The sequence below is a fragment of the Oryzias melastigma genome, linkage group LG5 (genome assembly GCF_002922805.2).
Source record: "Oryzias melastigma strain HK-1 linkage group LG5, ASM292280v2, whole genome shotgun sequence".
Lineage (NCBI taxonomy): Eukaryota > Metazoa > Chordata > Actinopteri > Beloniformes > Adrianichthyidae > Oryzias > Oryzias melastigma.
In genome coordinates, this window is record NC_050516.1 from 6,775,748 (window position 1) to 6,792,219 (window position 16,472).

General features: G+C 43.0%; 1 protein-coding gene across 2 annotated transcripts; it reads left to right on the forward strand.

Annotated features, from left to right (window-relative positions):
* Positions 1-4,012: 4,012 nt before the first annotated feature.
* LOC112144489 (F-box/LRR-repeat protein 16) lies at positions 4,013-16,472 on the forward strand (the record flags this gene model as incomplete). Of its 2 annotated transcripts, none has more annotated exon segments than XM_024269033.2 (3): positions 4,013-4,380; positions 11,173-11,902; positions 16,386-16,472. In XM_024269033.2, coding segments are annotated over 2 exon segments (810 nt in total), but the record flags the coding sequence as incomplete, so codon positions are not given.

Consider the following 16,472-nt stretch of genomic DNA (forward strand, 5'->3'; position numbering starts at 1 on the left):
AGAGCTGTCAGGCGATTACAATTTTTAATTGCGATTAATCGCATTTTGTCCAGAGTTAACTCGTGATTAATCGCAAATTAATATGTGGCCTTTTTTCAAGGAAAAAAAATGTGTGTTTCGTGGAATTTAGCAGTTCTACATTAATTATGAAAACAAGAATGACAAAATTTATAGTTTTCATCATAAATACTTAATTTTGTAACATTGTATTGAGATAAACTTAACAATAAAAGGCTGTAACATAAAATGCCTAACAAAAGCCCAAGTGCAAGTGAAGGGCATTTTAAATTCAAAACTTCAATCAACTTTCAGTAAAATAAAATAAAAAACATCAAAAATAACATTTCCATAACACTTTCATGTTCATTTTTTGTCAGGACCAAATCTTTTCCTCCTCTGCTGAACTACAGTAATAAATGAAATAGAGATTTATCATTTCCAATTAACTTTTGTTTTTTAAAACATTAAAGACTGAGAAAAGCGGGATACACTGTGGATAGTTTGACAGTCTGTTACTGCCGCCGCGTTCTCTGGCTGCAGCTCGATGCAGCGACGTGTCCAGCGGAGCTCACGCTATGAATATGCTGGCAGACAGACCGCTATGCTGGGGCTGGATCACGCTTAAACCTCCAGAACATTTAAAACGTCCCCCGGTGCGCTTGCTGTTCGGAACGTCGGGGGTCTGCAGCTCTCGGGACGCGGCGCCGGACGCGAGCCGGTACCACCAGACGTGGTACTGGACGTGAACCGGAGTGCAGGAGCTCTCAAGGTCCTAGCGCCGGCCGGGTTTAGCTCGCAGCTCGGTGGTTGGAGACCCGTCCGTGAACAAGTGAGAGCAGCCGGTGAGTTGGAGGGCGGGATGCCCGCGCACGGTATGGAAAGGCACGTATGAGAAAATCCGTGATTAATGCGTCAAAAAAATTGTTGGCGTCAAGCACATGTCAGATTAACGCGTAATTAATGCGACAAATCTGACAGCCCTAATATATATATATATATATATATATATATCCATCCATCCATCTTCTTCCGCTCATCTGGACCGGGTCGCGGGGGCAGCAGTCTAAGCAAAGATTCCCAGACTTCCCTCTCCCCGACCACTTCCTCCAGCTCCTCTGGGGGGACCACGAGGTGTTCCCAGACCAGCCTAGAGACATAGTCTCTCCAGCGTGTCCTGGGTCTTCACCAGGGCCTCCGCCCAGTGGGACATGCCCGGAACACCTCACCAGGGAGGCGTCCAGGAGGCATCCGGGCCAGATGCCCACCTCAACTGGCTCCTCTCAATGTGGAGGAGAAGCGGCTCTACTCCGAGCTCTCTCCGGGTGACCGAGCTCCTCACCCTATCTCTAAGGGAGCGTCCAGCCACTCTCAGGAGAAAACTCATTTCAGCCGCTTGTAATCGGGATCTCTTTCTTTCGGTCACGACCCAGAGCTTATGACCATAGGTGAGTACTGGAACGAAGATCGACCGGTAAATTGAGAGCTTTGGTTTCTGGCTCAACTTTCTTTTCACCACAACAAACCGGTACAGCGACCGCATAATAGCAGACACTGCTCTAATCCACCTGTCGATCTCACGCTCTGATCTTCCCTCACTTGTGAACAAGACCCCAAGATATTTAAACTCCTCCACCTGAGGCAGTCCAGTGGTACGGTTCCTGTCTGCCACACAATGCTGCAGAGACGTGTCAGCCAAGACACTCCCACAGCATCCAGAGACTTGAGGTACTCAGGGTGAACCTCATCCACCCCCGGAGCCTTGCCACAGAGGAGCTCGTTGACTACCTACATATATATATATTATCCACAAGGCTATGGCAGCCAATTAAAATAATCACTTAACCTTAGCCTTTTTATTCAAACATAACAGTGTCTTCAATGCCACAACAAAACTGCATTTTTAACGCGCTAGAACAACGTTTTGGTTGTGTAGTTTTGGCTATGATAAAAGTGGCATTTTTTTACATCTGTCTTGGGACAACACAAGACACCGTAAATGATGTGCTATTTTGACAGCCAAGGAGAAAAAGGTAGAGTGGTCAACATCTGATCGTAAGATTGCAGGTCCATCTATTTCCTTAACCTGCTGGGACCAAGGGGTTTCTAGAGCTCGTTCCATGCGGTTACTGATGGATGAAGGCGGGACACACTCTGGACAGACCTCTAGCCTGTCAGACCCGTCGGCTCTCTGGCTGCAGCCAGCCTCCCGAGGTCAGTGGAGCTTGCTCCATACGCCTCCAGAGAGCCACTGCGGCGTGTGGGGCCTCCTGAACTTTGTGATATTTTTATTATTTTCAATGAGACATTATTAATAAATGTCCCCTAATTTTGTTTTTACTTTTACTTCATCCATCTCGGGTTAATGCCGGACTATGAGCCTTCAGACACAGAGACACAGAAACATCGCGAAAGCAGCTGTCATAGAAAACACAGCCCTGGAGCGGGAGAGAAGCTTCCGGTAACGGGAGAATCTTTGAATAACCACATAAACCCAAACATGGAGACGTGATCACCGATGTTTTATAGAACTATTCTTAATAGATAAACCTGATCTGTTTAAAACTGTGGTGAAATAAAATTTGTTGAAAATGTTCTGTACATTCATGTTACATTTATACTACATCAATTAATGTTTATTTTACAGATGACTAGTTATAGTTTGTAGGATTTTTTCTTATTCTTAAAGTTACATTTGATGTTTTTTGTAAATGTTGTGATTGCTACTGACATAAATTGGGTACTGTGGTACCAGTGTCCGGCAGGCGGACAGGAACATGTGGTGTACAGAAAACCACCTTCCCAGACTTGCGCAGGTGCCCGAGTCCTTCTGATAGAGGGGTGGGATCCCCAAGTGCATTTGGCCCGCAGTGGTGAGCTTGATAAGCCCCTGCCGCTGTGTGCTTTAAGGCAAATGCCCCCCAGACATTGTTGCATTGGGTCCATGGACTGAAGTGTTCCCTGTACCCTCTTTCCTACGTGCGGGCCCCTGAACCAGTTTAGTTTAGTTTTACTTAATGAGGGGGCGTGGTTTTATCGGTTGACAGATGATGATCGCAGTGCATTCTGGGAGCTGAGCTCGTTTCATCATTTCAGCTTTGGAATCTACTCTATATTTTGGTTTGTGCTCTGCTGTTGTGCTGTAAACGGTTCAAACTATTTCTGAGAATTCTCTTTCGTTTTACGAGAAAGCACTAAAAAAAATTACTTTCGGTTTAGCAAAATTTATATATATTATATATATCATTTCTGTTCATTCCAGTAATTCGAATGAATAACTTTTTAGTTGTCTTTCCATTTATATCTTTAATTAGTTTTTATGATTCTTAATGTTAAAACATTTACATGTTCACTTACACTAAAATCTCTTCATGTAAAGGGACTGACATCACAGGTCCAGATGTTTCAAGTAAAACTGTGAAGAAAATGTTCAGAGTCTACTCCAATGGGACATATAAACTTTTTGTGATCTCCTCACTGTAAACAAACAGTTACTTTGACTTTGTATTTTCTTTGATTGACAGGTCAGTGGATCTTTGGGTGACCCTAACAGGAACTCTCACTTTACTTTGTGTCTCTAAACAATATCAACAATCTATGCCATTCTGAGAGGATCAGGTGTCACCTCACCGCTGAAGGGAAGGTGTTGTGCCACAGCTGGAAGGCTCTCCTCCCATCCCGGGTTTGGATGTCAGTGCAGGACCTGGAGGCGTCATGCTGCAGAGTGACAGCAGCATCAGAGCAGCCGCAGGTGTTCCAGGAGAGACTTTCACCGGGAACTTTCATCAGGACATTCCTGCAGTTCCCAGTCCAGACTTTCCTCTGAGCCTCAGGGAGAAGCATGACAACTGTCCTGACCCGCAACAGAAACTCCATCAAAAACTTGTCTTTGCTGGAGTCACGCGCGCACTGGCACCTGTGAGGTGTTCCCGCGCCTCAGCAGCAGCTCTGTTGCATAAGAAGTGGCTTCATGCGCGGCGCCGGCAGCTGCCAGCCTATCTCTTTAAATGAGACGGCGCTGCTCCGCTGTGCGTGCGTGCGTGCGTGCGTGCGTGTGTGGAGGAGAATAACGGGACAGAGAGGCCGCTCTGTTATGGAGGACGAGACGGTGGCAAACACCGCGGATCGGCTCTCCTGCTTCCCCGCAGACCGAATCCGCAGCGAACCGTGAAAGGCGCCCTGTCCATCCCGGGTCTGGATCGGGACCGGTTCGGTATCGCCCTTCTTCCTGCGTCTGTGGACTCGATGGGCGCGCCTCCTGCTCACCTATAGGACGCAGGGCTGCCCGATTTTCCCTCATCAACACCGACAGAACGGAACAGAACGGGACCGAGAGGCGGCTGAACGCGCCATGGACTGAACCCCGACGTCTTCATCTGAGAGGTGCGGGGGAGGGGGGCACGGACAAGGATGCGTTCGGTTGAATGTAGGTGCATGAGCGCGGGGGGGGGGGGGTTGATGGGGGCCGTTTGCCGCCGCTGATGTGGGAAGGATGCGCGGCTCTTTGTGTGCGCGGCCGCGCCCGCGGGCACGCCGCTGATCATCTGCATCGAGTGGTGTTTTATTAACAAACACATGACGTCAGTGTCTGTCGGTGACGCAACGGCCTCTCCGGCCTCTGCGTGATTTCCTGTAAGTGAAGATGCTGGTTCCCGCCGGTGCCTTTTCAGGGATCCTGGCTGAGTGTTACAACGGGGTTTCCCGAGCAGCTCAGCAGGAGCGGGGCATCGCACAGGTGTGACACCTGGAGGGACGCGCTCAGATTCATCCGTCCACATATTTGTGATGTTGTGCAACCAGAGGCGTCTGTAAACTCGTCCCGATCATAGAGCGTGGCCGCCGGGAGGTGCGGGCCGTTCTAATCAAACATTACGGTCAGCATTGCTGTGAACAGTCTTTAACTGTTATCTTACTATTTTGAGAACACCTATGCCATAAAACTGACGTGGTTACCCCTGGAGATTTAACAGAGGACTGGTTTTGGAAACAGATGCTCACAAAAGCGGCAAAGCTTTATTTTTCTGATTTCTTTCACCCTGATGTGTAGAAGAGAAATGATCTTAGAGTGATGACAACAGGTTATACCCATAGACTGTATATAAGAATAATTATTATTATTTTTACAGTCAATGGTTATATCCACTGTTTTTGTGTTAGGACTATTTATATACTTATCTTACTCTTATTTTTATTTGTATTTCTGTTTTATTTTTTTTATTCTTAAACTATTTTTTTTAATTTAATTTAATTTTATTTTTTTATTTCCTAGGAAAAATATGAATGATGCACTGATTAGTCAGCACTTTTAAATTTCGTTGTACATGTGACAATGACTAAATAAATCTATTCTATTCTATTCAACAGATAACACAGTATGAGTATAGGGGTAAGATATGATATGATAGTCCGTGCTGAGTTTATTCTGTTTCAAAAATTTCTACATTTCCAAAAAGCCTAAAATTAAAATACCACAAAAAAATAAGGTATTACTATAGGATATTACACACATTTAAGGAGAAATTATGGTGTATTTGGAACAGCTGAACGAATGCTCACTTTTCCAACAAGATATGATAAAACTAGAGCTGTCAGGTGATAAAATTTTTTAATCGTGATTAATCGCATTGTCCATAGTTAACTCGCGATTAATCGCAAATTAATGTGTGGCTTTTTTTAGGGAAAAAATGTGTGCTTTGTGGAATTTAGCAGTTCTACATTGATTATGAAAACAAGAATGGCAAAATTAATAGTTTTCATCAGAAATACTTTATTTTGTAACATTGTATTGAGATAAACTTTCTTAACAATAAAAGGCTGTAACATAAAATGCCTAACAAAAGCCCAAGTGCAAGTGAAGGGCATTTTAAATTCAAAACTTCAATCAACGTTCAGTAAAATAAAATAAAAAAAACATCAAAAATCAAATTTCCATAACACTTTCATGTTTTGTTTTTTTTTTGTCAGGACCAAATCTTTTCCTCCTCTGCTGAACTACAGTAATAAATGAAATAGAGATTTATCATTTCCAATTAACTTTTGTTTTTTAAAACCTTAAAGACTGAGAAAAGCGGGATACACTGTGGATAGTTTGACAGTCTGTTACTGCCGCCGCGTTCTCTGGCTGCAGCTCGATGCAGCGACGTGTCCAGCGGAGCTCACGCCATGAATATGCCGGCAGACAGACCGCTATGCTGGGGCTGGATCACGCTTAAACCTCCAGAACATTTAAAACGTCCCCCGGTGAGCTTGCTGTTCGGAACGTCGGGGTCCGCAGCTCTCGGGACGCGGCGCCGGACGCGAGCCGGTACCACCAGACGTGGTACTGGACGGAAACCGGAGCCGGGTTAGGGTGCAGGACCTCTCCAGGTCCTAGTGCCGGGCCGGTTCTAGCTCGCAGCTTGGTGGTTGGAGACCCGCCCGTGATCTAGTGAGAGCAGCCGGTGAGAGAGGGGGATGAGGGACGCCCGCGCTCGGTGTGGAAAGGCAGGTATGAGAAAATCCGCGATTAATGCGTCAAAAAAATTGTCGGCGTCAAGCACATGTCAAGTTAACTCGTAATTAACGCAACAAATCTGACAGCCCTAGATAAAACGCATTTAAAAAATATAAATATGTTGAAGTGGTATATTGTCCAGACCAGGGGTCGCCAACCTTTAACAGTAAAAGAGACATCTGGGCTCGTTTTCTACTGATCAAAACCTAGAAGGAGCCGCATAGTCTTATTTTAGCCTTTAAGAAATTTGGAATTGCATTCATGGCCTTCTTTTTTTAAATAATAAATATGAATTATGTCTATTTTTGGCACAAACAAAAGCAAAAATATAAAAAGAAACTAGCATCTCTCAAAATGGGATTTCTTTATTTTTTAAACATTTGACAGAAGCTCAAATAACTTATTTTCAAAATAAAAGCTGCTCTGTGCCAAATAGGATCATCTCAGTGCAGCTCTGGACAGCTAGTAACCAATGACGTTCAGATATGTGCTTTGGACTCAATAAAGATCAAACTTTTTACCAAAGTTTCTCTTCCATATAAAATCTGTTCATTCTGGAGGTAGAGTTGATCAAACAAGACGTCTTCAGGTCAACAGGATGTAAAAACCTACATAGTTTATCATCTATGTGAACCTCAGACATCAATTTATACATGTAACTAATCTAAATTAAATAAATGCTAATTAAGTAGTCCTTAATTTAAAAAATTACAATTTTATTTTTCTTCGGCCAGCGAGCCTCTATAGAGAGATTTAAGCGCCACATGTGGCTCTGGAGCTGCAGGTTGCAGACTCCTGGTCTAGACCTTTCTGCCATGATTAAGACCCCAAACAGTTTACAGTCAGTCCTATTCACCAACAAACATTCACACGCTGAGGGTTTCAGAGCAGCCTTACAAGGTGCTAGGCAGACTGCCAGCAGCAATGAGAGGGTACTGTGCCTTGCTCATGGACAATTTCACCCATACGGAGGCAAAGAGGGAACAGGGCAACTACCTTCCAATCAGAGCAGGACCACTGGTGCACACGGTTTGGACCTGATATCTGACAACCTAGATAAAAGCCATTGTGCACGAACTTGTGAATGCTTCAGGGGTCAAGTATGGTTTAGTGCCTTACATGGGGATGCAGACATATGGACCAGAAGGTTGAAATGGAACCAACAAGTTGTTGGCCATAAGAACTTGTTGGTTACTGATTTGTGTAGCTGGTTGCACTCTTGCTGCAGGGCAACGCCGGCTAACATCTTCTGCGTTGCGTCTGAGTAACGACTCTCACACAGGGATTGTCATCCAGAAATGAGGGTGTTTACTGTGAAAACACAAATTCAGCACGAAACAGCCACTGCTGGCCTCACTTGCACACACAACCTCCTCTGGGCCGTTCCCAAAGAGACTCGGGTGCATTTACAAACGTACATTCAAAAGATAATCAAATATTTCTGATCAAAATAAATGTCCACATACCTGTGAAAACGCACACAGCACAAAACAGTCTCTGCTGGCCTCACCTTAGGATAAAACCACCACAGTCACATCTATGCTAACGCGAGTCCTACGGCTAACATTAGCAGCTTGTGCTACATTTACAATTAAAACTCGTTTCGCATGACAAACAAGAATAACAATGGCGTAAGGAACCTTTTAACTAATTAACAATATATTTTTATGTAAACTATTTTTTTCATTTTGAAATAGCAAGACCCTGCTGCTTACCTCCTCTCAGCCGTTCCCATGAAGACGGAAGAGAATGCTGCGAACAAACAGGAACCAGCGCGACCACCAAAATAAAAGCCCAGAACTAAATATATAAGAGATTTGGGTGGCATTTGTGACCCAGTATGAATCAGGTCTTAGTTTGTACATTTTCTTTTTTTTTATACGATCACATCTATCAGCCGGTGTGAAAAAGCTCAGTCAGCAAACAAAGTCAGCTCCATGTAAGTTTTCAAGCTCTGCTTGTGACTATTAGACTTTTTAATGCAAGTGTGCCCAGATGTAAATACATTCAAACTCTACTTTACATATGTGGAGCATGGTTGGATGATAAGGACTGTTTGAAAGAATCCTGGAGTGCAGAAGATAAAGTGGACAGAAATTAGGGATGAAATCCTTGATGTAAGGCCAGTTAATGGCTCCTGTCAACATGTATTAGGAGAATTAAGATTACCTTTATTGTCATTAAGTTTTGCAAAAAGACATTGTGTTACTAAGGAGTGAAAATGTTTTTGTGATTAATATAACACTCCAGGTATGTTAAATCTTCTTTGCTTTTGGATGTTCCTTTTAGGTGGTGCCACAGTGAATCATCTGCTTTCATTTTAAATGCGTAATACCGTATATCTTCCAGTTGTGTTCTGTCTTTATTAAATTCCAGCTCAAACAGGTGTTTGTTACTTTAGACACAGGGCTACTTTAAGAGCAACAAGTAAAGGGAAAAGAAGGGAAATCTGTGAAAATGCAGGCCTGTTGTACAGATTGTTTGTAACTCTTCAATCCTGGCGACTGAGCAAGGAGCCCATTAGTGCTGTTTCCGAGATGTGCACTTCTTGTGTGCATCCTAAAAACGAAGAAATTAGACAATTAGAGAAAATAGTTTGGGCGTCTGAAGGACACTTTAGTATCCAGTGCTCTTGTCTTGCATGTGGAATTTGGATGCAGTCAACAAGGAACCGCTGAACACCTTAGTGATGACTAGAGTGTTGGGTAAGAGCACTGTACGACAGTACCAGCCATGCATCATGGCTGTGTGCAACTTTCATTCGTGTTACTAATACTTAATAATACACTTATGATAATGCACTGCATTAAAATGGAAAGTACCATTGCGATGGTACTTCATTGTGATGGTGGCCAATATCGATTTTGGCGATATTTGCATAATTTGAGATTATTGGTATCGGCTCAATATCATAATTTCCACCAGCATACGCCACTAATATTTCTCTTTCCATTTTACTGGTAGTTACAGCAGGAGAAACGCTCTGTTTAGCACAGGCATGCTCCTCCTCCCCCGGGTGCGTCTACCGTCGCAGGACGCACCCGGGGGAGGAGTCAGAGCACGCTTTAACTGTTGGTTCAAACAGAGCATTCTCCCTCTCAACTGGATATATTAGGACATGTTTTTCAAGGATTTTTTATCTTCACTGTCGTCTGTGGTAGACATGAAATCTTGTCCACGTTTGTCATGGGAGGGATCACACATCAATTTAAGGATGGGGTCATCTGGACCCCATAGGAGAGCATGAGGGTTAAAGCAGGTGCTCACTTGGAGTGCTAGCGGCTTGCAGTGTTAAAAACTCCAAAGCTAAATGCTAAGGAAGCCAAACAAAGATGTATTTGGACAGTTACTTTGAGGAGAAAAGAGCCAGCGAGGAACCCGAAGAAGAGCTTTTGGGTTTTTACTGCTGTTTACAGACAAAACCAAAAATACCAGTTTTTACAATAGTTGGATTATTTTGTTTTGCTTTATTTATTCATCACATCGCAGCTGAAGTTAGCGTCCGGTTGTTAGCATCAACTGTGACGTTAAAGCACAAAATCCTCATCCTAGAGTCGACGTTTAATCCAAATACAAACAAACTAATGGAACACATTTTAATGCAAGAGTGCAAAGTTTTATGTTTTTTTTAGTTTAAAGTATGTTGTTTAAGCGGCTGGGTGGCTCAGTGGGCTAGGTGAAGGGCTGACACGCAGGAGCCCTGGGTTCGATTCCCAGGGTTGTCCACTGATCCCCACCCAGATTGGGTCCTTAGTCAAGACCCTTGACCTGCTGCCTAACTGGGTCCCTGTGCCCCTCAAGCACAGGGTTGTGTCAGGAAGGGCATCCGGGGTAAAAACTCTGACAAATCACTGATGAGAAACAGTGGGTGCTGTTACGCTGTGGGGACCCCGGAAGGGATAAGTTGAAAGTGAACTACTACAATTTAAAATATGTTGTTTACAGTAAGGAGTTTAATTTCTTCTTTTTAATTATTATTATTTTTTAAATAGATCTCCTTAATTTCAAAGCACTTCCCTTAAATCCTATTGTTTTCAAGTGAACCCGAAGGCCTTTGATGGTGTCTGTGGTTAAAGTATTGGATAAGAAACTTGTAATTATCTAAATAAATATGTGGCTGATTTTTTAAAAAAATGTAAACAATATGGCTCCTTCCCCATTGAAAAATATATATCCAGTTCCTTTCTGAGCAAACAGCAGGACTTCTAGGTCTGCTAGTCACAATGACTGCATGTCATAGCTCGGCCTTCAGGCAGACAGCCTCTTCTTAATGGAACAAACTCACACGGTCTGAAACTGTCCTCAGAAATGAACCAGTTCTCATGGAATCGTAAGGACTTTCTATTGGAAAAGCAAAAATGTCAGCATTAAGTATTGTAAATAGAATTCCAATCTTCTAACCTTGTTAAAACTGTGTGAACCAAATTTGACACAGTGGGTAACTTAGTTTTTTTCCCCTTAAGCACTCATGTCAATATTTGGCCTCTCAAACGAACGTTATTGGGAGCAAATACCAAATCACCCAACGTATCTTCATTGATACTTACTAAGTTTATAAAGAAATTATCTCCAGCTCCGAGATCAACTGTTAAGCTTACTGTTACAGAGTTTAGGAAAGATTGATCCTTTTTTTGCATATTTGGTCTAATATTAAACAGGACATTTTATTTCTGGCTCTCCAGGTTCCTGATGTTGAACATGTCCTCCTCCTCTGAGCTGAAGTCTCCCTGCATGACTCGCAACGGAATTGTGAAGTTGGCCCCTAACCAGCCCAACGGCCTGGGCAGCGCGAGCATCACCAAGGGGACTCCGGCTGCCAAGAACCGCCTTTGCCAGTCATCTTCAGTTCCCTCCATCCTCCCCCCTTCTTCATCTTCTCTCTCTTACCACCACCACCACCACCACCATCACCTCCTCCTGGATGCCACTGGCATGCCCCACACTACTTCTCCACTATTGACCTCTGACCTGGAGCCTGGGAAGCCTCTGATTGGCCTGAAGCCATCACTCCGCCATCTCCCTCCTCTCACCCTTCCCAAGCCTGTATTGTTTGAGCGACAGCTTGTCCTGGATGAGAAGCTTCTCAGCCGGCTCTTCTGCTATTTCACCACAGCTGAAAAATGTATGCTGGCACAGGTGTGCAAGACATGGTGCAAAGTTCTGTACCAACCCAAGTTCTGGGAAGGAGTGACACCCATCTTGCATGCCAAGGAGCTGTACAATATTCTGCCCAATGGGGAGAAAGAGTTTGTAAGCCTGCAGGCCTTTGCACTGCGCGGCTTCCAGGCATTCTGCCTGGTGGGAGTGTCAGACCTCGACATTTGTGAATTCATAGACAACTACCCTCTGTCCAAAAAGGGTGTTCGCTCAGTCAGCCTTAAACGCTCGACCATCACAGATGCTGGTTTGGAGGTAAGTTATAAAACTTTTCATTCATCCATCCAACATTCAACCTGCTGATTCCCATTAAGGGTTGCTGGAGCCTGTCCCTGCTACTGTTGGGAGAAGGCGGGGTACACTAATTGCACAATTACATATATTCACGTTCCCGCCCAGGGAAAATTTAGAGCAGAGGTGTCAAACTCAACCACACAAGGGGCCAAAATCTAAAACACACCTTAGGATAAGGAACAGGATAAACATTTATTGAACACTCTAAAACTACAATGTTTAAAACTTTAAAAACGTAACTTTTTAACATATATGTTGAAATAATAACAGAAAGGAGTTTTATTCCACAATAAATCAATTTAAACCTTAAATAACTCTCAATATTTTACTCTATAGAATAAATTCTGTCAAAATTGCACAAGTTAGAAGTAAAGTTAACTTAAAAAGAAAACAAACTCAAAATTCTTTACTTTTATGTCATTTTATGTAAAAAAAAAAACTTATTTAGATATCTCAAAAGATGTTGCTCTTACTAAAGTATAGCTTCACAAAATGACAAAAATATTAAAATGCTTTTAATATTGATGCTTTTTAGCAAAAATAGATTAAATCTTTCAATTTTCTTTGATCTTTGTGTAGTTTTGTTTGTAGTGATGTTTTTCAGCATCAAGTTAATTTCTGTTTTGTGTGTGAGGTCCTGTCTTTGTGAAACACATCAGAGTGATGTGATTTTTAAAAAGCTGTGATTGTGATTATCATTTTTAGGTGTTAATAAAACATTAAAAACTAAACCAAATAACTCTTTACTTGAGATTCCACTAAAAATATTTGGTGTTCTCCTAGATTTGTGCAGTACTAACAGCAAAAAACATCCCAAACACTGCTATGAATTCATAAACAAAGGATCTATTGTTTATTTATTAATGAAAAAGTACAGCTGATTTACTGGCTTTATCTCCGTCTGTCTTTTCAGCGCAGCTTTATGTCAGATACCAACACAAAAAAGACAAGAAATAGATATATGGGAAATAAAGACATGTAAAAATGTCAGAAAAATGTCTACAATACTGTAAATAGTTAAAAAGAATGATGTTATTAGCACAGCGTTGAGTAAACTAAAGAAACAAGATGACCCCGTTTGTTAGGGATTGCATATTTTGCACTTGTGCAATGCTTCACCTCATAGCTGATTTTGAGGCTAAAAATAAAGTATTAAAAGTAAATGATATTTAGACAATAGATTGGCAGACACATTTTTGTTTTATTATCCCCATAATGGCGAGGATGGTTTACAGGTGAGGCCTGGCTCACCTGCCTCCCCTGAGTGCTCGTTCTTGTTGAGACGTGTTTCAATAAGGAACCACCAAACCAAACTCAAACCCACCCAAATTATGTCCACTCACCCAAAGCTATGTTTCTTTTTGCAAATCTAGATTATAAACTGCCCAGTTGGGCAGGGAACTGCTCATTCTGGCAACACTTGTGTTTTGCAAGGCAGCTGACGCACTGCATGATGGGATTTGCAGTTAATATTGTAGTGATGGTCACAGACACATTTGGGCCTGCTGTCAGATCTGGCACCATTCCCTTTGCCTGTCTGGGCAGATTGGGGTTTAAGTGTGGGTTTTTATCTATGACTTTTCTTGTTTGGCTGTTTTACTTGGTTTTGCCCTAAGTTAAATGATTCTGTTGTGTTTATTTTTTTTCTGCTCCATGAGTGAGAGAGATCATGATGACACCCTTGTGATGTATATCATTGTGTGGTCCAAAAATTAAACTAAGGGTTATCATAACAAGTCATACAACCTCCTCAATCATGGTGTTGCAACAACATGTTACCATTTCTTACCAGGCGTTTAATAACAAAAATATGAAATGAACTGGCAGGAATTATACAATTGGACCTTGACTTTGACGCATGTGATTTATAGTAATCAATTAGCCATGAAGCATGTTTTGGACTGGGGGGGGGCAACTGAAGTGCCCAGAAAAACTCATTCATGCACAGGAAGTCCATGCAAACAGGATTCATAAGAGGCAGGATTTGATTCCACAAGGCAGTGATGATGACAATGAGGGTCAGCACAGCCAAATCTGAGGCCATGGTTCTGGACCAGAGAAAGGTAGCCTGTCCTCCCTGGGGGGGTGGAGTGCTCCTGCCTCAGGTGGAGGAGTTTAAATATCTTGGTGTTCTGTTACCGAGTGAGGGAAGATCAGAGCATGAGATCGACAGGCAGATTTGAATGACGGCCGCCGCTATGCGGTCGCTGCACCGGTCCGTTGTGGTGAAGTGAGAGCTGAGCCAGAAAGCAAAGCTCTCAATTTACCGGTCGATCTTCATTCCAGTACTCACTTATAGTCATGAGCTCTGGGTCGTGACCGAAAGAACGAGATCCTGACTACAAGCGGCTGATATGAGTTTCCTCCTGAGAGTGGCTGGGCGCTCCCTTAGAGATAGGGTGAGGAGCTCGGTCACCCGGAGAGAGCTCGGAGTAGAGCCTCTTCTCCTCCACATCAAGAGGAGCCAGTTGAGGTGACTTGGATGGATCGATGGACAGACGGATTACACACAGTCGTCCCTCTTTAATCTCAGGAGTTATGTTCTAAAACTAATTGGAAAAAGACAAAACCTAACAGTAACTAATTGTTTTGTCAGTGAAGGTTCTCATGTTTCCAGATGGCGTCGTCTTGAAGTTTAGTCATGGCATTTGGACTTCAAATCTTCTTTTTTTAGGGTGAGAAGCTCGGTCATGACTCGGGCATCTGGTCCGGATGCCTCCTGGACGCCTCCCTGGTGAGGTGTTCCGGGCATGTCCCACTGGGCGGAGGCCTCGGGGAAGACCCAGGACACGCTGGAGAGACTATGTTTCTCGGCTGGCCTGGGAACGCCTCGGGGTCCCCCCAGAGGAGCTGGAGGAAGTGGCCGGGGAGAGGGAAGTCTGGGAACCTTTGCTTAGACTGCTGTCCTCATGACCCGGTCCCGGATGAAGCGGAAGAAGATGGATGGATGGATCTTCTTTTTTGAGACATTATAGACATTGTTATAGATATTAAACACCTGTAAAACTCATCATCATAAGTCCAATTTTATAAACTGAAAACAAGGAGCATCTTTGCAAGTTGTCTTACCAGCTTGCAAGCTGAATGCGCTCAGAGACTGATTGACAACAGTCTACAGGCAATCAGGATGCAGAAAACAATGTTTTTTTAAAGAAAAAAAGTGCAATATTGGACCAAATATAATTTTTTTTTATCATTGACCTGTTACTCATCGACTAGTAGGGATAGAAGAGCATCAAAATAAGTAAAATAAATCTGCCTTGTTTGTTGGAGCTTAACACTTATTTTTTGCACCATCCATCCATTTTCTCAACCACTTTGTCCCTTTTGGGATGATAGGGTTGCTGGAGCCAAGTCTGGCTACTGATGGGTGAAGGCAGGATACACCTAGACAGGTCATAAATCTGTCACAGGATCTAAATCACACACCCATTCACAACTAGAGACAATTTAGAGTCACCAATTAACCTATGAAGCATGTTTTTGGATTGTGGGAGGAAGCTGGAGTCCTCAGTGGAAACCCACACATGCACGGAGAGAACAGGCAAACTCCACACAGAAAGGTCCAGTTTTATGTTTTTTTTTAGTTTAAAGTATGTTGTTTAAGCGGCTGGGTGGCTGAGTGGGCTAGGTGAAGGGCTGACACGCAGGAGCCCTGGGTTCGATTCCCAGGGTTGTCCACTGATCTCCACCCAGATTGGGTCCTTAGTCAAGACCCTTGACGCTGCTGCCTAACTGGGTCCCTGTGCCCCTCAAGTACAGGGTTGTGTCAGGAAGGGCATCCGGCGTAAAAACTCTGCCAAATCACTGATGTGAAACAGTGGGTGCTGTTACGCTGTGGCGACCCCGAAAAGGATAAGTTGAAAGTGAACTACTATAGATTAGTATACTTTCTGAGTTAGATGTGCTGCACTTTTTAGTCTAATAGCACATTGAAAGGTAAAAACACTCAACTTTGGGGAAGTTTTAACAAAACTCTCAGCTGAATCACACACTTCATAAGAGTTGGTTCATTTTCTTATCACTTCTATTTTTGGTGTTTGTGTTTTTTGCTGGTAAACCCATTTCTGGGAACAAGACACTTGATTAGATAACAGCTCTCAGATGGAGATGCGTGGAGATGGTTTCCATGGTGAAAGCATCATCTGTAGGCTCTATGGACTTTTCTGTTTTTAGACACAGATTGTTGTGCTTCTCTTTTGTTGTTTCTTACAAAGAAAAAAATCATTTTACAAACAAAAATAATGTTCATTGAGGATGTAATATTTAGTTTCATAGATTAGAAACTTTGACCACATTATCTCAATGAATCCAAAGACAGCTGACAGAGTTTGGTGGTGAGTCTCTTTAGATGAGTGAAGAAATATTAGGATTAGGATCTTTTTTTTTTTTAGATTTTGGATTTTCTGCTGCAGTCTTGATTCATGACAGCTGTTGTTTTCAGGTCATGTTGGAGCAGATGCAAGGCCTGATGCATCTGGAGCTCTCTGGCTGCAATGACTTCACAGAGGCCGGCCTATGGTCCAGCCTC